This window comes from Salarias fasciatus, chromosome 22, assembly GCF_902148845.1.
Source record: "Salarias fasciatus chromosome 22, fSalaFa1.1, whole genome shotgun sequence".
Lineage (NCBI taxonomy): Eukaryota > Metazoa > Chordata > Actinopteri > Blenniiformes > Blenniidae > Salarias > Salarias fasciatus.
The window spans coordinates 24,312,604-24,335,020 of NC_043765.1; the positions used below are offsets into that span (position 1 = coordinate 24,312,604).

At 41.3% G+C, this 22,417-nt stretch overlaps 1 protein-coding gene across 1 annotated transcript in view; it reads left to right on the top strand.

Annotated features, from left to right (window-relative positions):
- kcng2 (potassium voltage-gated channel, subfamily G, member 2) overlaps positions 1-21,647 on the top strand; it is a 35,039-nt gene extending 13,392 nt beyond the window's left edge. Inside the window, exon 3 of the mRNA XM_030082157.1 lies at positions 20,789-21,647. Coding sequence (XP_029938017.1) covers positions 20,789-21,616 — 828 coding nt within the window. The 3' untranslated portion in view covers positions 21,617-21,647. The remainder of the gene's footprint in view (positions 1-20,788) is intronic.
- Positions 21,648-22,417: the final 770 nt, after the last annotated feature.

Here is a 22,417-nt window from a genome sequence, read left to right on the forward strand (position 1 = left end):
AATCTAGTCATCAATTCTTACTGTAAAAATGGCTTCAGGAAAAATGAAAAGCTTTAATGTACCGGTAAACTTAGATCTTGTTGCAATTGGGAGGTTGCAGAAGCTTTATCTTGAAAATGCTAATATTTTAGACATAACATAAAAATAAGAGGATCAGTACTTCTAAATTACAATCAGTTTTGGTTTATAAAGAACCTTCATCTTCCTGGTGCACCAGATACTTCCACATAGTGATTGTTATTAGAGTTGTTTCTAATGTAGTAGAACTAGTTTAACAGATGAATGAATGGAAAAGTGCCACACTGACATCGATAAGTTGAACAGGTTTGATAAATACTTACCGGATTTCAAATTAAAAGCCTCAGACCAGCAGGACAACCATCAGGGTTTTAAATGTCTATGTATCCAAATAACTGTTAGCAACTGTATGTTATGATGTGAAGAGATTAGGATAACTGGTATTTGGTAGAAATCAGTTGGTTTGCGACAAAACAGCGGCTTGGAGTGGTTTCAACTTTTATGAAGCTAAAATAATCATTTATGGTCACTTTCAGGTTTTGCTTGTTTCTTTAAAATCAAGTTTTTGAAATTGAAACCATTGAAAGATGAGATAACAGCATTCATGTTTTTGGTCTAAATAGAGTTCTTGAAAGATTTTGTGAAGGTTTCCAACAGTTTTTGTTGCATATTATTGAGATGTCATTGTGTTTTTTGGGATTGACTCCAAAAAGTAAAATATATAAGTTATGTAATATAAAGTTAATAGCTTATAATATGAGTTTCAGTGAAAGCTCTATAAAGGCTTTAATTGCTATACTGACTTTTCTAACACAGACGAGAGCTGCTCTTTTAATGAAGCTTGACTTTGAGATTCCAAAACGACATTATGCCGATGATCCTCAGTCTTTGGTTTCTAATTAGGCCTGAGAGTGAGAGCTGGAGCTCTTCCACTTGTTGCTCCGTTAAGCCTTCCTCTCTCAGGAAGGAAAATTCTGCCACCTCAGGCTTTCGTTCCTATTAACTGCTCATGCTTTCAGTCCTTGATGAGGGAGAGGGAGAGGTCTGGGGGGCATATTAAACCCGACGATGTCTCCGTCTGCAGCTCTTTTAATGTCCGCGCATGCCTGAGACACTTGAGAAAGCCTCGGAGGTCCGGTTGGTGCAGCGCTGATTCACCTCTTGAATGGCTTCAGCAGACCAGGGCGTGATTAGAGAAAAGCCCCGCAGCTTCTCCCACCGTCAGAGATATGTCTCCATCTGACAGCGGCCTGTATGGAGCGTGGAAGCTTCAAAGGGGGAATCAATCAAGGAAACAAAGCGGGTCAAAAGCTGAACAAGGACCTTCTTAGACACAGTCCTCCATCTTGCCTTCAATTACCTGCCTTTTTTCTTTCTCTAGACTCTGGACACATGAAAACAGTGTCACTGTGACAGCAATTAAGTATCTGGGGATTCCTGGTAAGTCTTCGAAGTAAGAACTGCAGTTCATTAAGAGCGAGAACCTAATTTGGTTATGGTTTGATGAGATGGACATTTCTTTCCAGGAAAACCTTCCCATTGAATTGAAAGTCACACGTTGTTAAACTTTGTTCCCAAACTATTGCGAGTGTGCTCCTGTTTACAACTTTTGGGAGAGGTGTAATTGGCTGGCATGCACATAAATTAAAACTGAGACAAAGGGAACTTTCTTACAATGGTTCGGACGGAAAAATAAAGGTGCAATCGAGCTGTTATGTTCTCAGCAGTCGCACTGTGCACAGAGGTGTCAGACAGAAATTGGCTCCACTTTTCGCTTTGTTTGGAAGAGGAGTTTGTCCTGCCTCTGAGAAGAAAAAAGAAAAAAGAAAACCAACAAAAAACGTATGTACTCACTCTGTGAGTGGACTTTTTTTTTTTTAAGCTCCAGCATTGTCTTTTTTTTTTTTCCACTGGCAAGCAGAAACATTTATGCAGCTCAACGCTCTCACAGATCCCTACTCAACTTGGTGAATCGCTTCTGCTAATTTACCACATCTCTTCCAGTCAAGTCCTCCCACTCACCCTCCTCCATTACAGACCATTCTGATATCCATTAGCATTAATTTTCAGCCATTTAAATCTGCACAAATCCTCCATGCACTAATGAAACTGGGAACATGATAATTTCCAAATATTGTGTGTTGTTATACACAATGTTTAGAAGACTGAAGCTGTTGACAGTTTGAAGAAAACAAGACTGATGTGGAGGATAAATTGGTCAAAACAAGCAGTCTGGGAAGTCTTTTTACTCTTTGTTATGGAATTTTAGCTTTCACAAAACAGACGTTCATATCTTATTTCATTCATTCATCCATCCATTCATTCATTCATTTTCTGACCCACTCATCCTTTTACGGGTCATGGGGTGCTAAAGCCATTCCTAGCTTCTTATGGGCCAGGGCATTTATTTTAATTTTATGGTTCATAACTATGGGTTCATTAGTTTGCTGACTCGTTGGTTTGGTGGTCCTGTGGTTTCTTGGTTCATTAGTTTGTTGGTTCAGTGGTTCGGTTCTTCATTACTTTGTTGGTTTAATGGTTTGTTGGTTCATTAGTTTGTTGGCTGGTTAATTACTTTGCTGGTTTAGTAGCTTGTTGGGTCATTAATTGGTTGGTTCAGTAGTTTGTTGGTTCATTGTGGTTTGTTGGTTTGATGGTTTGTTAATTACTTTGTTGGTCCAGTGGTTTGGTGGTTCATTAGTTTGTTGGTTCAGTGTTTTTTTATTTTATTATTATTTTTGGGGGGGTTCATTGCTTTGTTGGTTCGTTGATTTGTTGATTGGTGTAACGGATGACTGAAAAACTCGTTGACATCTTTTGATTGAAATCGGAAGGCTAACACATAATGGGAGGAGAAAGAGCAAGATCTGGATAATTTTCTTGACCCAGGATTCAGAAGAATCTGTCATTAAAATTACAGGGAATTTATGGATTTTGGCAAGCCAATAATTTATGTGCAAAAAAGGAATTCTTGTTATGAGGAGGCTGATTGCGAGGAGTCATGATATCATCAATGGAGTCATCAGCAGAGCAAAGTGCACTCCTGTTTCATGGCTTTCTTTAATTATAATTACTTTATTATTTTAACTGCAGATAACAACCTATTGCTGTGGGGAACATGGTGCTTTAAAAGTATTGATGGTTAGCAAATGGGGACAGATGGGTTTCAAAGAAAATTTGACCAAAGTTTTAGAGAAGTATAAACACCTTTAGTAGGTAGAGTAATTAGTTACTCTGACCTGCCTAAATCGTGGACCAAAGCAATCATGTCAGTTTTCGTATGAAGGAAAAGATCCAACCATTTGTGAAGGACTTCATTCAAAATATTTTCGGTATACCTAGCAATATGGCAAAAAGAAAGCAGAAGAGCTTAACTCAATGAATCCCAACAGATCAGACTGAGTTCACTGCAGGCTGACAGGAAGAAAGCAAATCTCAGTCATCTGTGATGGTTTGTCGTGATGCACAAAATGGATTTTTTGTGTCACATTTGGATTCCCTAAGAACCTGGTTTAATAGGTAAAAACCAATTTGTACATATCAGATCAGATCAGCCACAGATCACAGTCGATGTTTGTTACTCTGATTTCTTCTACCTCAGAACAAGGGTCGAACAGGATGCTCTGAGTACTGAGCCACTGGATGTGGCTACATTTTTTATGATTACGAATATTTTAAAATCACTGTGCTTATGCTTGATATGTGTTCGTTTCATGCATTTTTTTTTTTTTTTTTGTGGAGTTTCTTGGAAGCGAATGGGTTTGGCAGTACCACCAGTGGCCATTGGAGGCCAGTGTTGAGTTTGGTGGAAATTGCAAATTGTTGGAAGTTCTTGAAAAGCGGCTGTGTGAGCGATTGCTTAACATACCACTGTCATCTTCAGTGCTGCCTCTGATTGTGGCTTTTTCTCAATGTCGACGTCAGTTTCTGTTGACTTCCTTACTCTTCTTTCTCAAGAGGATCTCTGTTCCTCCTTCTGGGGTTTGGCCAGTGCCAAATGTTCACTCCAATGCATTTGACTGGTGGAAACATAACGGTGTCGACGTTCACACCATTTGAAGTGTTCGTATCTGTTTTCAGCCGTATGTAGAGCATCAGTGAGCTTCAAGGCTTGACTGTGCTCATTACTGGACGGAGTGTGTTTTTCTTCTCCTGCTAGCTCCTCGTGTAAAACAGCACTTTGAGTGTAAGGAAACATTTAACAGGTTTGCTATGTTTGTAGCCAGGGTTGGGAGGGTTACTTTAAAATTGTAATCAGGTACAATTACAAGTTACTAGTCAAAAAATGTAATCAGCAACTTACTTTTATTAATTCAATTAAAAAGTAACATACCAGATTACTTTGAGTTACTTTTAGATTACTTCACCAGCGAACATAAAACTAAAGACAAATAAATACAATGTGTCATCCTCACGGCGTATTGACGACTCTACACACAGCGAACACTAAATGCTCTTACATGCAGACGTCTGTGTGTTCAGCCCCAATAAATACCAACAACACGACCTCCTTTAGCCGACTGAGAATCTGACTTTCTTTATTTCTGACTCAGGATCAGCTCCATCAGTTCAGACTGTGTTCCTCTAGCAGTTCTACAGTACAGCAGCAGCACCAGGAGCCGTATTGATAGTAACACACATTTATGTTACCTTATTGGCCCGACTACAGGACGACTCTGATTATAAGACGACCCTTATTTTTCAAATATCATTTTGTGAAAATAAAAATATGTTGAACAATTTATTATAGTACAATTATACTTGGAAAACTCACAACAGAGATAACATTTCATGTGATTTAAGATCAAGAAATATTACTGCAGTATTAAATAAAAAACTATATTTTCTTTCTCAAAACCTGAGGCTGTGACTCAGTGAATAAGCAACAATTAAGTACCTCAAAGGTTCAATAACTGCATTAATGATGTAAATAATTTTGTATCCATCAGATTTAAGTTCTATTCAACTTCATGAACATTAATAATTCAGTCTAATATATCTTGGTGGCTTGGCAGTGGTTTGTTGACTCTGCTGCATTGATTACCATCAAGCATCAAAACTTCTCCTCTGTTGTTTGCTCACTTGTCTAGCGTTTGAGCCCCTTCGTTCCAGATGGTCATGTTCCTCCATTTTTCCATCAGATCACTGAGACGCTCCATTTGCTTCCTGGTCACCGGTACTTTGGCTCCATCTAGTGGCGCGGATGTGTAACGACAATCTAGTCCTCGATTATAATACGACCCCATTTCTGAGAATACAGTTTCTGGAAAAAAAAAATCGTCCTATATTCAGGCCAATACAGTATATACTCAATCTGCTGTGTCACTGTACTTACAGTGAGGAGCAGGGTTTGTGTTCAGGTATGCCATGCTCAGTATTTTTTCAAGAGTTCAGAGTTCATTCATAACTCAGTGACAGAAAGTAAAATGCAGTCCCCAATAAATCCTCCATCCAGGCTGAAGAGATTATTTCCTCCATCAGAGTCTTCTGAGCTCAGCCTGGTGAGGCTGTGGTTCTCAGCAGCAGGTTACTGACAGGTTAGCAGGTTACTGACAGGTTAGCAGGCTAATAACACTTTAGCTTCACCGTGAGTTCAGGTGTGTTTCATACCTGTAGATGTGTCTTCAGGTTTGATGAGTTCCTGGATGTTGACAGCATTTTCACAGCTGGGAGGCAGAATTGACATTTTACAGAGAAGTTCTGGGCCTCGTCTGACTTAAATACAAAATGATGTCTAATTTTCCATCCAAAGAATGAGTTTCTATCTGGGAGCAGCCATGACTCCAGCAGCAGGTGGTAAAATCCATGGCAACGCGGGATGTTAAACATATAACAGCAGAGCGGGATGCTTTTTTTATGTACTGTAACAGATTACAGTTCCATTTTTTGCATCCGAATTATGTAATGCCATTACATGTAATGAGTTACTCCCCAACCCTGGTTGTTGCGGGTTAGAATCATTATCATTCATTTTGTATATTTATGTAGCTAACAGCTACAGCATATTCACTGCTCAGTTAAAAAAAGCTAGAAGTTTTCCTGTGAGGGATGGGCAGGTGTTTTATGGAGCTCTGTGTTAATTTTCATGTTTAAAGTTAAGTGTAAATATGAAAACAAACTTGCTGCTCATGCAACCTGACATTATGCTTCTGTTTGTTTTGAAAATCCCCAACTTCATTTGCTTGTGACAGTGGGTAACCTTCACAGCTCCCCTGATGAGCCTTAAACAAAACTGGAGCTCTGTTTTCAAGTGAAAACTGCAATGTTGTGTTGTGTTTGGCTGATGTTTCACACGAGCCGTGAATACCATTTCCTACGTGTATCATTTCAGAATGCAACAGTAGCAAAAGAAGAAACCTGAGAAACCGATTCTGCTGCTCACTTTTAAATTTAACACATTTACTGCAGCATCATCTGCATAAGTGTCGACATTTCTCACAATCAGCAAAGTAGATGTGAGACAAAGAAAGACAGTTGAAAGGGGCTTGAATGTTTCCACCATACATGTTTATATATTTTTTGCATTTCTGGTTTTATTGCTCAAGTTACAACAACAAATAGTGGCCAGTCTTGAAAAACAAAACATTTTTTTTTTGTTCTTGTCTGAAATAAATACTTATAAAACAATCCTCTGTTTTCAGTCGGCCTGAGACTGCAAAAGGCAAGGCGCAACTGAGATTTGTCTTCGTTCAGAACAATTTGCAATATGAATAACTTTCTGGTACTGGTCAAAATTAACATAGACAGAGAGAGAAAAATAAACAATCATATAATCTCGACTTGCCGGTAAATGAAGTCACGTTTTACCTGGAACAAGTAATACAACTCCAACGCAGGAAGTTGCTGTTTGTGGTCATTTTATTGTGGAGAGTTTCAGAGTTTTTCGAGGAGCCGTCTGCGATGAGAAGCACTTAGCCGGCCCGTCTAATCTAATGTGGCTCTTAGCGAAACATCCAGTGACTGAGAGACTTTTCTCCTCCCTGCTTCTCTCCCTCACACACAGGCAGAAAACCACAGGAAAAGGAAGCCAGATTGCATTTCACATTTTACGGCCCCCCCATCCACACTCTGGATGAATAGAGGATTAAACATCTCAAGTGTTTTGTCAGTTTTCCCTCTTCAGAATTGCTTCCTCCGTCCACATAAGCGTCTTTGAAAACTGTGTTTCCGTCCCATTCATCTCCTGTGGGAGCGTTGATCTAACCTTTCAGTGACTCTACCGGCGCCTCGCCGCCCCGCGCGCTTCATTGTGATGTAAATCCCCGCCGCTTTAAAGCGCACCGCCGCCGCGGCGATATATCATCAGGGAGCGTGCGAGAGAAATGTGCACGACGGCAGCTGCAAAAGGAGGCATAATTTTACCTGAGTCAGGGCTGAAAATAGGAGGAGCGCATCAGTCATTCCCGCTGACTGGGAGTCAGACGTACGGCTGCTCATGCTCCCACGAAATCTGCAATCCATCACAGCGGGAATGATTTGTGCTCCTCGCATGCAGTTCGAGTAAATAATGCCAGGTGGATTGTGGAGTTATTTGTTTTGTACTGTTCTGCAAAGGGAAAACTGTCATGTTTTTGTGAACCTTTTTCCACAATCACATACTTACATACGACCCCGTAACACTCTAATCTCTGCCCCCGGTTTGAGGGAAAGCGTGTTTTTGGTTCAGAAGAGTTTCTTTTTAAGCAGGGCAGCACAGATGCATCACATAAAATTTAAATATTAAAAAAACTTAAATGTTCTGCCAGTTTTTACCTCAGTAATGAGGAGAATAACAGTCATTGTAAGCACATCGTAACCAGTTATAATGTGAAATGGCTCCAAATTACAGCATTTCTGGGGTCATTTGAAGGTAAATTGATAAAATACGTGTATATTGATTGAAATTAGCGACCTACAACTTGTCCTTTTCCCTGAATTAGCTGCTTGAGGTCTTAACTAAACCATCGAGGTGAATGTGCCTGCTCACAATTTGGTCTTCAGGTTGAGGGCGAAAGTTTAATGCTGATGCTCTCTTATTTAAAGTCCGGTTTTTTATGATTTGTGATACTTATGTCCTTATACTTATGGGGCTAGAGGGTAGAAGCACAGTACAAACAGACTGAAACCTTGGTTCAAATGATCGCCGTATAAATGTTGAATATCTGTCTGTTTTCCATTTGAACTCGTGATGAACTGAAAGCCCCTAAAAGCAGATTAAAAAGCTTTTTTTTTTTTTCCTGTGGAACCTTTTCTTACGTTCTGCTGCAGAGCAGCTCCAGCTGTGCTGGCTGTAATTGCTCCTCCCTGCAGAGCGCCGAGAAGCTCCACAGCCAACACAGAAAGAGAAAAACACCGCAGGCTGAAAAATATTAGCAAAATGCTTCTCTTGTTACCATCAAAACCATTTGCATTTGAAAACAATTTGTTTTGTTCTTTTTTACTCTCAGCCATTAAACTAAAACTGCTTCCACCGGTCCCAGACGTGTTAAAAATCTGTTTCCCTTCCTGAGAACAAAAAGAAGCTTTTTTGCGAAACGTTATTGACTGATAACTCTCAGGGGCGGCATAAAGCTACCGTTAGCTGAAAACTAATCAAATCACAGAGAGAAGTCCCAGAGGACTGAGTGGAAATGTTCCTCTCAAGAAAAACATCACTCACAATATGCTGGGTTTTTTTTGTATTTCAAGTCGATAGCGACTCCCTCCTTCTCTCTTCAACGTTGATGCAAATGAACTTCAGTGGCCTGAAGTCACAGAAACTTCTCAAACCACTAACACCTCTCTTCCTCCTTCAGAGTTCTAGCGTACGGGAACCGGAGTGAGAGCGAGCACTTGTTGGGCAGCAGCCATCAGTACCGTCGGTTAGATATTAGATGAAACTGTAATGACCCCCGTGGGGAATTTGGCCCGTCGCGGCGGCAGAGAATGGGATATAAATAACGGCGTAAAGCCATACAGTGCAGAGGAAGACAATTCCTTCTGTTGCGTGCTGGAAGTCGATGGCTGGCTGGTTTATTTCAGCGCCGGTCTCGCTGGGACACCACAAATTGCCAAAGGAATTCGCCAAGGAGCCTCCGAAACATGTAGCATCCGTCGGGGGGTTTGCAGTTGTCTCGAGTGCCTTGCAGTTTGTTGTTTTTTTTCTTTGCAAAGTTTGTTTTATTTAGTTTTTTCAAAGATGCAATCACACGTATGAAAGGAAAGCAGTTATTACCCAAGATGGTGAAAACCATGGATGCCCAACATGCAGAACCCAACAATAACGATCATATTATCAACCATTTTAATGATTAAAAAAAACAGAAAAAAGGAAAAGGTGTAAAGATGTTACATGTAAATGTATGAAAATGAATGAAAATAAATAAATCAGCTCGCAGCCAGACATTAGACTGTATTAGATCTTTTCAAATAGTTCTAGGAATGGACCCCACACTTTCCAGAATTTGGTAAATTGTGTAAAGATAGTTTAAATTCCTCCACCTTGATGCAAAGCATCTTTAATCCAGTTACTATGTGAAAAGGGGTTTCTTTAGATTTCCAGTTGAGAAAAGTCAGTTTCATGGCTAGTAGGAGAGTAAAAGCTGTGGCAGCTGAAGAGCCACGCTGGTTAATTTGGGTAGAGTGTCAAGAATCTGAGGATTCGTGGAGATATCTCCTACAGGGGTGGTGGGGTTGTGGTCAGGGCTCGGCGCTGTGCTCCTTCAAGCTCATCAAACATTAACGCCGTCATGAACTTTTGGAGTAACAGGCAGCTCGTAATAGAAAAGGGCCTCTCAAACATGACTTCTCCACCTCAAACCCACAACCCTGATCCCTCCTCCAGTAGAATGTCAGTTTGACCATCTCACCAGTAAACAGAAGAGCGGATTCATCACTGCAGAACACGTTTCCTCGCTATACTCCACAGATGACGAGCTTTAAACCTCTTCGTCCGACATTTGGCACTATAGGTGATGTGAAGCCTGCTGCTCATGGGAACACATTCACTGACGCTTCTGCCTCAAACCATCGGAAGACAGAAGATGATAAAGTTTGGCGTCAGCAGGTCGTGGCGAATTATACCTATCATGAGTCCACTGGCAGGCATCCCATTCACTGTCTATGTGAAATGAAATGCAGTGCATGCTGGGTATAGCTTGTTGCATTGTGAGCTGAGTAGTGACAGAGCTGTCCTCAGCTCATTTGCATAAAGTTGAATTTTCGCCGAGTTGCTTCAGTACTAAAAGAGAAAGTTTGCGGTGAGTTGATGCATTTGTCCAATCAGCTGCAGGCAGGATATGTCGTCATTGATTGGACACGTCCACTGAGCAGGCGATTTTCAAATGCAAGATTAAGTGTCCCTGTGGACATGTACCGCTGGTGGTCGTTGACCAGGCTCTGTGGCTTTACAGGCTGAGGTGCTGTTGTTACTTATTACGTCCGTCCATCCATCCATCAGCCTTCATCCATCCATGATATGCCTTGAAGAACTCTTCATAGCAACAAAACCAACAAAGCTTTCAGGGGATTTCACTTTTGTTAATCTTTAAAACTCATGTAGCACATTCATAAAACACAACAACTAAATTGGATAAAGGTTACAGCTAATAACAGATTTCAAATCCACAAAAATGGAGGAAAACGGACCTTAAACTGCTTTCAGTTTCAAATGGTCTTTGTAGGTCCTTGTCTGTCTTATATATCCATGTTTAATGTCACAATATGTTATAAAGGGATTTAAAGTTTTATAAATTTGTTGCTAGTGGTCATAATTCAGTAATGACCAAACCTTTGTCTGTATTGAGTAGTTTTCTCGTTGTGTGCCAAACTCGTACTTTGATGAGTTAGAATGTGCTTGTCTTCATCTACATGTCATTTTATGAACTTCATGTCACTTTAAGTCCAATAACAAAACATTTATCCTTTATACAATACTCATGTGCCTCTCACATGACATAAAATCTGTAGTTTTACCCCTGAAACGTCATGATGTGACACCAGAAGTGTTTTTTTTTTTTTTACTTAAGTGTGCGAGACGACCTTGTACCACTTGAGAAACTTATTCAAAACATCAATTCAGGTTAATATTTGTCACCTAAATGCACATTTTCTGCATTTATCAATCAAGTGAGATTGATATCTAACGCTACAACAATAGAGACAATGCAATGTTTGAAAAGAATCTCAAGATTTAACCCTAACCCTAAATGATGCATTCAAGAACCTTCAGCTTTGCAGGTCAAACAGAGGAGTATCTTAAGACGTACTGTATCTACACCGCAGGCTTCAATACGTTCATATTGGCGAGTTCTCCGTCCTCCTGTGTGAATCACCAAAATAAAACTGGGTCAGACTCTTTTGTCAAAGCAAAGACGATAATTAGTGAGATCTTCAAAAAGTTCAAGGCAGAGCGTCCGGCGTTGTGTTATTACTGCATCTGGGTTTGAACACGGTAATTCGCCCGCTAATTAAGATTCAGGAGGGAATTTTCACAGAAGTACTGAGGGAACAAACAGAGCTTGCTGTATTGAGTTGAGGTGAGAAAATGACTGATTGGATAATATTTGGGCATCGAGAGAAATTCTCCCACTCCCAGAAGGTCAGTAAGTTATTAGCATCAGGAACAAGGGTCTATTTGTAATAATTTGTGTGAAATGACTTCTATTCTCCTTTCTGCCAGCAATCTGCTGAATAACATTAAATCCACAGAGAAAGTTGGTTTCAAACGGAGACAAAGGTGTCAAGACAAGGACAGAAAACTGCACTCGACTGAATAGTTTAGTTAATCTGGACGATCGACACGCAGCCTTGTGCTTCCACTCAGGTATTAGCTGTTAAACAGCCACAAATGGGTTTTTTTAATGGAAGGTTAACAGGAATCTGTCCCAGTGAGCTTTGGCAGCTTGTTATTTCTGCCACCAGCCTAAAGATACATTCTGTACTTAAGGTTATTTTTTTATTTATTTATTTTGTTATGCTCAACTTTCTCTAAACAGCAGCCAGAACTCATATAACCAGCAGTGGAAATAATGGTGGCCACATCATGACATGCTGACAGGAAACACAAAGCTTTTCTCCCTCGGCGGAGCTTCCTCGGTAGGTTCGGTCCAATCGAGAGGTAAATATCTTCCCAACAGTCAAAAAGAAACTGGACTTTCACTCTGTGAATTCATAGTTATTTACAAGAAAAACAGATCTTACATTAAAGTGAAAAAGTATCTTTTTTTGTTTTTACATTTTTGTTCCTGTAAAGTTTTGTATTTTGAAAATAACATCCATCAAATTGCTGAATCTGAATACGTTCACCTGACCTTTAACTGCTTGAATTTAGCAATAAGAATGAAATACTTTATTAATGTGAAGTTTTTTGATTCATCTGAACATCCTTTCATATGTTACAATGCTTATAATTTTTGAGAAAGAATTAAAACAGAGCTGCTTTCTCATGATTTTCTAAATGCATGTTTAAATTATAAAATTGACGCGCACACACACACACACACACACACATACACACAAACACACACAACCTGAAAGGAAAGGATCAATCCCATCAGACTGGCATGGGTCGATAACAATACAGACATTATCAATATTTGTATCAATCTGCTCACCCCGAACATAAACAGCCTCAAATTGATTTTTTTTTCTTTTTTTTGTGTGTTTTTCCATCAAAAACCACCAACAGACTGAGATCTATAGAACCATATTTCCAGCACTCAGATCCAGATTCCTGTTGATGCTCATTCTTATCTCATAATTCCACCATCTCTAAATCTAAACGGGATCTATTGTGAACCTGGTGTGTAATGATAGATATTATACGGTTGTGTAGGACGACACTGCTGCGCGCCGTAATCTCGCAGTGAAATGATTGTGCGTGGGTTTCCTCCAGGTGCTCCGACTTCCTCCCACCGGCCCAAAGACACACGTTAATTATGTTAATTAGTGATTTTAAATTGGCAGCCGGTGTTCATGTGAACATGCATGCCTGTCTCTGTGGTCCCCCCCCCCCCTCCTCCCCCCTCCCTCTCACCCGCTGTCAGCTGGCTCCATCCTCCATCCGTGACCCTCCAGTAACGAAGTGGTCGGCGCCGACGGGGAGACGGATAATGTTAATATGCTAATTTCACACAAATTAAAAAAAAAAGAAAGAAAGAAATGGATCTGAGCGTGGATTCCAGGCTTGATATGAGCAATAAATTGGCAGAAATTTCTGGTGAAGCTTTAACAAAAAAATCCAAATATTACTGTACAGTAGTCAGCTTGAAAGATAGGGATAATTAGGTTGTCTTAAATACTACCTTCACAGTTTTATCTACTTGAAGGAACTTTTAAGCCGATGTTCATTCAGATGATTAAAGACCAACTTTATTTGTGCCACAACAAAAAGTTTTTTTTTTTTTTGGCATTTCTGTCATTCTCTACAAAAAGTGGCTCCACTATTGTTTTATAACAAGAAAACATCATTTTGATTCAGGGCCTCCGTGGTATTTAGAGCCAGTTTTGAAAAGTTTTGAGTTTACATGGCAACGTTTTCAAAATGATGCCCGTTTAACAGAAACACAAAAAACGATGTATTTAGCATGTTGGGCCACAAGGTGGTGCTGTTGATTGTTTTTGCAATGAAACCAGTCACACACATGCACACAGGAACAATGAGCAATAAACATCCACAATGGGGGTGAACGTTAAAGAAAGTGTGTTTCTCTGCAATGAATACATGTTGGATGCAATTCTTACGTTTTAACATTCATCCCTGCTTCAGAGTAAACAGCATTTATTGTTTTGATGATAAGATGTAATTATCCGTCAAGTTGGAATCTGTTCTTGTGCATGGTGGATATTGCACTGAAGCTTGATATGAACAAATATTGTGATTTGAATTGAAATCGAAATATCTGTTAGAAAAATCACATTCAGATCTTTTTCTCAAATCGTTCAGCCCTCAGTACACAGACGATGAAGTTGGATTGTTATTGCAGTGGTTGTCAACCCTAAAACTGGAAGCCATGACTCTCTGGAGGCGGACATGGTTGTTTTTGTCCAAGCATAAAACAACAATTTACTGCGGCCGAAGGGATCATTAAAATTGGCTTCAACTGGAGATGGTTCATTTTCTGTGGTAATTGTTTAATCATCTCTTCATTTGGTAACCTTGACTTGAAATAAAACACTGCCTGACTGTGTGAGACTACCTTGAGAAAAATCAAACACTCCCAGTCTGTAACACGACTCTTCCCTAGTGGAGAGCCATTTCCAGATATATTTCTGGAAGTGAGAGGAAAAGTGTAGCAGCCCGATTCCAACTCCCAGCGCGTTGAGGGAATGATGGCGGTGAAGAGATCCATTAAAAGCTTTGGTGTGTTGAGGGTGAAAGCATCTGGGATCGGTATTGCTTGTTGAATCAGACCCTCTGCGGTTAATCTCTGCTGATCAGAAGTGAGCCGTCGCTTCCTGCGCCGTTCGGTTTCCATGCCTGTCTTCTGCTGTGACGGGGTCGGCGCACCCCGATCACTCAGATGGATAATTGCGCGCATTTAATTTGATCCTCTGCGGTGCATCTGCGTACATCAGAGGCCGGGAGGGAGGCGCAGATGCACTCGGGCTGAAAGCCTTCGGAAAAACAACAACACAAATAAAGCTGATCGGATTCAAAGAACGAGACGGGATGGGTGGAAAACGTGTTACACAAACAGACGTGAGGAGCAGCGAGGCAGAGGGAGTGTGAAACACACTCGCTCTGAGCTTCGTTTGTTTTGGCTTCATGTGCGGCTTGTGGCTAGAGGCTCCGTCTTCAGCTGAATGCTGAAACATGAGGACATCAAAAGCTTTAGAATTCACATGTGATTGTTTTTCCACTTTTAGCCAATAGTGAAATATATAATGTGAGACGTTTGCTAATCAAACCCCTCAGCTTCTGCCGCTCTGCTTTCATCCTTTAGAGACTTTAAACCAATGGAACGAACACTAACCTGTCTTTACCTGGAACCAAAGACACATGCCGATAACTGGGGTAGTGGTGAACGAGGGGTGAGAATGTTGCAGGTTCGAGTCCCCCAGAGGACAGGTCACCACTATGGGTCCCCCAACAGAACCATTGACTCCCTCACACATCTTAGAAACGGGATGGTGGGATGGATAGATGCTGAAAAAGGAATTTTACCTAGGCGATCGATAAAATATGATTGCTTTGTTGTTTGTTTGCTTGTTTTTTTCTGTTGGTTTGTTGGTTAGTTGGTTGATTGTTTGGTTATATGGTTGGCCGTTTGGCTTTTTTGTTTGTTTGTTGGTTAAATGTTTGGTTGATTGTTTGCTTGGTGTGTTGGTTGTTTGTTGGTTGGTTGGTTTGTCGATTGTCTGATTGGTTGGTTTGTTGGCTGATTGTTTGATGTGTTGTTTGTTTGGTTTATTATGTGTTTGTTTGTTGGCTGGTTTTTGTTTGGTGATTGATTAGTGTCTGCCCAACAATGCCAAATGAGCCGAAGAGCAGCGTCATTAATCATGGCGTCTACAGAACTGGTCAAGTTACAAAATAATATATATTCGTTATTTGAGGCAACAATCACTCAACAGAGGTGTTGAGGTCAGGACAAAGCTTTAGGTCACTGTGATGCAACATCAGAAAGAAAAGTCAGAGTCATAATTTACAATTCAACACCTTGTTCCTTCATAGAATATCAAAACTTACAGTGTCCAGTAAACTCATCTTTCCCAAACGTTGAAATATGTCTGTATGGAGTTTGCACGTTCACCCTTTGCCCGTGTAGGTTTCCTTTCATAGTGGTCCTCTGTGGTCCTCCGTGCAATCTGCCTTTCGTCCAGCAAGCTCAAACTAACATGAATAAAGTAGGATTTTTGCAGAGAGTGACGAATGTCTGTTTTAAGTCTCGTGGAAGTGTGTGCTGTCACCGTGCCAACATCTAAAAAGTTCTGTAAGAGCTTCTGAAACAAGGCTGCATATGGGTCTCTAAAGACGTTTACAATCTCAGTCGTTTCCCTAAAAGGAGAATTGAGCACGACAAGATACAGCAAATTCAAGATATTAAAACCTGTTCCGCCATATGGAAACAGAACAGTTGACCATATTGGAGATGGTTGTAGAGATTCACAGGTTTTTGTGTTGTTGTCTATCTTAGCACTGGATTTGTCACTTACCAGGGGGAGAGCTCGCTGCCATGGGATTAAATATGTCATTTGCATTTTCTTAGTCAGTTTGGCTTGGAGGCTTTTCTCTGTGGTGTTTGCATGTTCTTCCTGTGCTGGCACGGGTTTTCTGCACCTCTTTAAACACACATCCAGTTTTGGGTTTCCTTTTTACACAACGATGCTCGGAGACACTGAAAACGCAACTTTCCAAAAACAAACAACAGCACCCACAAGTGGCCAACATGAAATTAACATCATTTTCAACATCTTCCTCCCATACTTTGGTAACTCGGTGAGAACGAAGCAGTTCGGTGGCGTTCAGGGACTTCATAATGATTTGTGAATAGAAACATTCACTCTTAACAATTACTTTTTTTGCACTTAAATTAAATAAGCAATTTGAAAATACTGATATCATATTTATGATGTTTATGATGGAACCTAAGACTTCCATTAATTCATTTAATTCCAGTGATTTTTTTTTTTTGACCTTTTTGTAATCTGATACTTCAGTGGTTTACTTTTAGCAACAAAGCATAAATCCCAACAGTTGTTATTTGTTTTACTTCATCATGCCTTTAGTTCCTCCATAAGTATCTCTGGAGTGAGGTGTCCTCACATGTTTCACAGAATATTGAATTCAAAGTCATATTAACTTCGTAAAAGCTGATTTTGTCAGGTACATTTCCACTACACCACATTTTTAGGAGCTTCATTTTCACACAGACACACTCTTGTTTTACAAAACATGTATTCAGCTGAGTATTTCTGTAGTCTTTCCAAACGTCTTTAAAAAAAGAAAAATGGACGACTCTGAACAAAGACAGTTTTTGTTGATCATTTTCTGAGCCAACTTGGCTGAAAGTCCAGCGCAGAGTGAAGCTAACAATCTGCTCTTAACCTCGTAGTTACTGAATCATTTCTCAAACCTTGGGCCTGGTAGCAGCTGGCCGGGGAATATGGAGCCGTGCTGAGCCAAAGAAGCCATTCCCTCATGTTCGGATTGATTCAGCTGCATATTGAAGTCTGAGAATTCACTGAGGGAGACTTAAGCTGCTATTTGCCTTGATGTGAATGGAGGCAGATGTATAGAAACTGCATGTAGAGCTTTTTCTTTTAGGGTTTTTAACAAACTGGTACATGGCTTTATCAACACCAACACACCATGTGCTGCAGTGTTTACATGATCTCTTATCTTATGCATTATGCAGCAAGCTCTGTTTATATGATCTTCTGTTCCTATGTCTTGATCCTTTCTCTGCCACTGTGAAGCACTTTGTGACGGTTGCTCTGTGAAAAGTGCTATACAACACATTTTACTTCCTTACTTACTACTCTGACTTCACTAAAGTAACACCAATCAGGTGATGATTTTCACTAACGCTGAAAAATTGAAACTGGCTGGATGTCCAGGTTTCATGTGTGCGGGCCGTGTTCCTTAATATTGTCAGAATTTATACTGTGAAACGATCAAAAAATTAACCATGAGCCTCATTTCAATCACGTAATGGGTTGATCTTGATAATAAACACAACAAGGACAGAATCTATAGGTAAAAACTTACAAAAAGAAATTAAATACCAACTTTGAACCAAATGCATTGAGCTGCCATTAATTAGAGTCATTTAAATTTCACTTTAAGCAGTTTTAATACTGTGGTGGCTGAAAATGTTGTTCATCAAGCTACAATTTCTTTTTGAAAATTTGGCTATTTTTTATTATGTATCATTTAGCTTTTCTGCAAAATAGTAAAAAGTTACACTCTGGGTAGTTTAATCAACCCACCCATCTGTCCGTCCATCGTAATGGACTGGATTCTATCTCAGTTTGAAAGGCAGACTGGACCTGACAGCAGCTCCTTCACCCAGAACTAAAACACAAAGGCAGACCGTCACACACAGACAATTTCATGTAACCATTTAACTGACCCAAACAAACCCCTCTTTGGTTGAGTGGCACAAAAATAAGACTCAAACCGCTCACGGAAAACACCGGATTTTATCCCAAACTTGATTTGCAATTTCCACAACAAATTGAGGAATCTCCATAATAACCAAGACTAAAGTTTACATGACAGCATTTCAAGTGAAGAGGCATTGTTTTCGTTTCCATTTCAGAAAAGTTTTGCGTTTACATGGCAAAGTTTTGAAGATGATGGTATAAAACTACCAAGTCCTTGCATGGCGGACAGCAGGGAGGTAAAACGATTCAGATAAACTGAATCTCCGTATCCCTGTCTCCTGGGTAGACAGCCCTCTGCTTTAGTACTCGCCAGTAACAGCTATTTTAAGACGTCTCTATTCACTGCTGCAGCATGGAGAATGCTTGACGCTACTTTAATCTGTCAGAAAGGGTCATTTTTCAGCTATCGAGCCTCTCCCCGTGGCACTGATGCAGTGTTGCTTCAGTATACAGTTCGGCAGGGGAAGTTCAAGCAATTTACCCTCATTTTATTTGTGAACACTCAGTTTAGCAGTTTACTGCCTCTGCTGCTGCTGTGTGTGGAGGAAGGAAAAAAAAAAAAAACTGCAGCTCCAGCTCTGTCGATCAGTCATTTACATGGCCACTAATGGGTTTAGCAAGTTTGATATCTCAAGGGCAAAAGCTGTGCCACATACAAAACCGAGTGTGCGTGCTTAAAAATGCATGAGGCTGACTGAAACGCAAAGGCAGAGAGTTTGCCTCCATACTCATGTTTTTCTACTTTCACACAGTTATGATAAACAGAGTCCTGACAGATCGCTAAATGTCCTTTTCACACACTAGTGCGTCCTCACACTGAAACGCCTTGTCAGACCAGTTGTTAGCCTCGGGATCAGGCCCGATACACTACGGACTACTTGTACTTGTTACAGATCAATAATTCAACCAGTAGATGCTACACACAGTGTCATGTGTTCTCTGGGCGCAGGAGCACACTGGAGCCTTCACGGCTGCTGAAGATGTGTGGAGCATCAACGTGTGGGCGTGGTTCACAGCAACGGATTTTTGGAATTTAATTACTTGTATAAGTATATATCACTTTTGAAATGGTACTTAAGTTTATGTAAGGATGGATGGTATATTTCAGTTCGTGATATTGAAGGTTGACTTCATCAACTGTCATCCTGCTTGACAACTCGTCCCTCTATCGTATACCTTGTTATTCATGCAGGATTTTGTAGAAAAGACTCCAGACACCCAGTCCTATGTGGGGATAGGTTTAGACTCACAGGTCAACACTGGGATCTTTTAATTCTGACATCTTGCAAAAGTGTAAAAATAAATATGAATGATCATCTGCCAGTTGTTTCTTTTTCTAATTTGCACATTTTCAGAAATAAAGACCAAGATGGCAGCAGTACTGGCAGCTGAGGGATCAGTTGCATCTAATTAGCTACCTGAATTTTAGCATACTAGCATTAGCATCAAAGTCATGAGCAGTGTGTCTTAAAGGTGCTGTAGGCAGGATTTTTGCTAGTCAATGCTAATTTTTCTGTGTTTTCTTTGGATTAAATGTTAGAGTATCCATTGATAATCCTTTAGGGGTGTAGCATAACTGCACTACCGCGAGGGCGCAGCGTTTCCATCTGTCTCTGTTCTGACCTGAAAAGGAATCTCGACAGCTCCAGGTATCTTTGACCAATCAGAAGAGCCCATGAGGCTCTAACCGTGATTGGTCGAGGGGCGTTTGTCACACGTTCTTGTTGGAGGGGCTTAACTTGCGTAAGGGCAGAAATGATGCGGCAGGTATGATTAGACATTTACAAAAAGAGCCCATAAAAACGTCCAGAAGTAACTTGGATTTTTTCACTTATGGAGAAAAATATTTGGTCCCTGAATTAAAATAACTTTAATGGCTCTTATATATTAAATTTATGATCTTTTAGGTGAAAGTCCAGAGATTGATCCATCAATCCAAACTCTTCCATAGTCAGCCTTGTTTTCCTTTTGTTCATCACCCATCAGTCAGAATCACATCTGAAGCTTTTTGATTGCAGTTTTATAATATCTGATGGTTGTATTGCAAGCAGTCATAATTCGGTAGGAAACTGCAGCAAAGCAAACTTATTTTTATGTTTGGTGATTTAAACACTCGGTAATGGCGGCAAAATGAAAAACAAGCCCATACACTGTATTTCATGGTCTCCTCCAGGGGTGATTTTGACTTAATACCCAAGTAATCTCTTATAATTACATTTTCAAATATTTATGAACGCAGTTTCAGCAGTCCTGAGAAAATAATTATTTAAAGAGTGAATATTTCATCTGCTAAACTCACAGCACAGCCGGATTTGACGGTTTCTTTGCGTGATATCATCTGCGCTCTGTCCACCTTTTACCTTTTGATCACTCGGGTTGGATGCGAGAGTCAGTCAGGTTTGCCGGATCAGATAATTACGATGTTGCTTTGCGCTTCGGGAATATTTCATCAGTTGCCTCTCCTGGCAGAGAACGGGTTCACCTTTCCGCTGCGAGATCTGACATACCAAACATATCTGTCAGTGGCGAGCCCACGATCCAAGACGCGCTCTTTGAAAATGCCTTCTTAATTACTGCCTCCGTGCTGCTGCCTCTGTCAGAAACACTTTTGGACTCGACGTGTCCCACTTACAAAGGGTGCTGTTGCCGTTGCGTAACCTAACACAATCCCTAACGCGACTGTTCTCCCTCTCCTCTGTAGGGTGAGTGCTCCCAGAGGTGCCACAACATCTTTGTTCTGGAGACGGTGTGCGTCGGCTGGTTCTCCCTGGAGTTCCTGCTGCGCTTCATTCAGACCCAGAGCAAGTGGACGTTCCTGCGCACGCCGCTGAACGTCATCGACGTGGTGGCCATCCTCCCCTACTACATCACCCTCATCGTGGACTCCATGTCGGTGGGGGGCAAGCCCACGGGCTCGGGGAACAACTACCTGGAGAAGGTGGGACTGGTCCTGAGGGTTCTGCGAGCCCTGCGGATCTTCTACGTGATGAGGCTCGCCCGCCACTCGCTGGGCCTGCAGACGCTGGGCCTGACGGTGCGCAGGTGCACCAGAGAGTTCGGCCTGCTGCTGCTCTTCCTGTGCGTGGCCATGGCCCTCTTCTCGCCGCTGGTTTTCCTCGCCGAGAGCGAGATGGGCGCCAAGCAGGAGTTCACCAGCATCCCCGGGAGCTACTGGTGGGCGGTCATCTCCATGACGACGGTGGGCTACGGGGACATGGTGCCGCGGAGCATCCCCGGCCAGGTGGTGGCGCTGAGCAGCATCCTGAGCGGCATCCTCCTCATGGCGTTCCCCGTCACGTCCATCTTTCACACCTTCTCGCGCTCCTACGTGGAGCTGAAGGAGGAGCAGAGCCGCGCGCTGAAGCAGAAGCTGGACTCGCAGGACAGCACCAAGTCGCAGAACAGCGAGGACTCGCAGGAGACGGACAGCTACCGCGGCATCACGGAGGCCGCCGCCACCGTCATTCAGCGGAGGAAGTCCATGGCCGCTCAGAGGGCGGCCGAGATCAGAGCGTCCATGCAGACCTAAGCCTCTCTGACTGGCCGGGAGGCCGAGACACCTGACGAGCCGCGAGACTCCGGAGCCGGAGGAGGGCGGCGGATCTGCGCTTTGATCATCCGGCTTTCACGAGCTCGGCAGAGCGGCAGAGATCTCTGTTCCTCATCAATCTGACTTTGAAATGAGGGTAACAATACAATATTCATGATTAAACAACACAAGTCAAATGAGATTAAGAAAACTGACTGAGACACAACCCTCACTGCGATTCAGACAAGGACGTCGAAAACATGCTGTTATTCAGACCTCAGAGTAATAATTCATGTTCCTCGTGTAGCTGCGTTTGAGCGAAATAAAACTGTTGGCTGAGATGTGAAACCCGCAGTCTGTTGGAGAGGAGTACTGTATGACCGTGTATATTCTCTCTCTTTTTTTTAACATATCTTCAAGCCAAATAATCAAATGTCGCTGGGGCTGTTGCACGAAGTTGCTGGAGTCAGCACGTTCACTTACAATGGAGCCAAGCTATTCAGGAGTCATCCAATCAAAACACAATGAATTACAATCCCACCTTTTTTTTTTCTTTTTTTTTTTACAGTCTGCTGGGAGCTTGGGCTTTTAATTGGAAAATGGCAAGACGATTGGTTTCTTGGTAGCATTTATGCATGATTTAGATTCCACTTAAGTACATTCAATGGCAATTCTTAGCAGAACTGTTGGTTCACTGAAGGTTTTAAAGTTTGATTGTTTAGACTCAGAAGCAAGTTGATTTAAAAATGTCAGCTAACTTTTTCCTAATGTCGTCACAAGTCTTGCTAGCTTAACCATAAA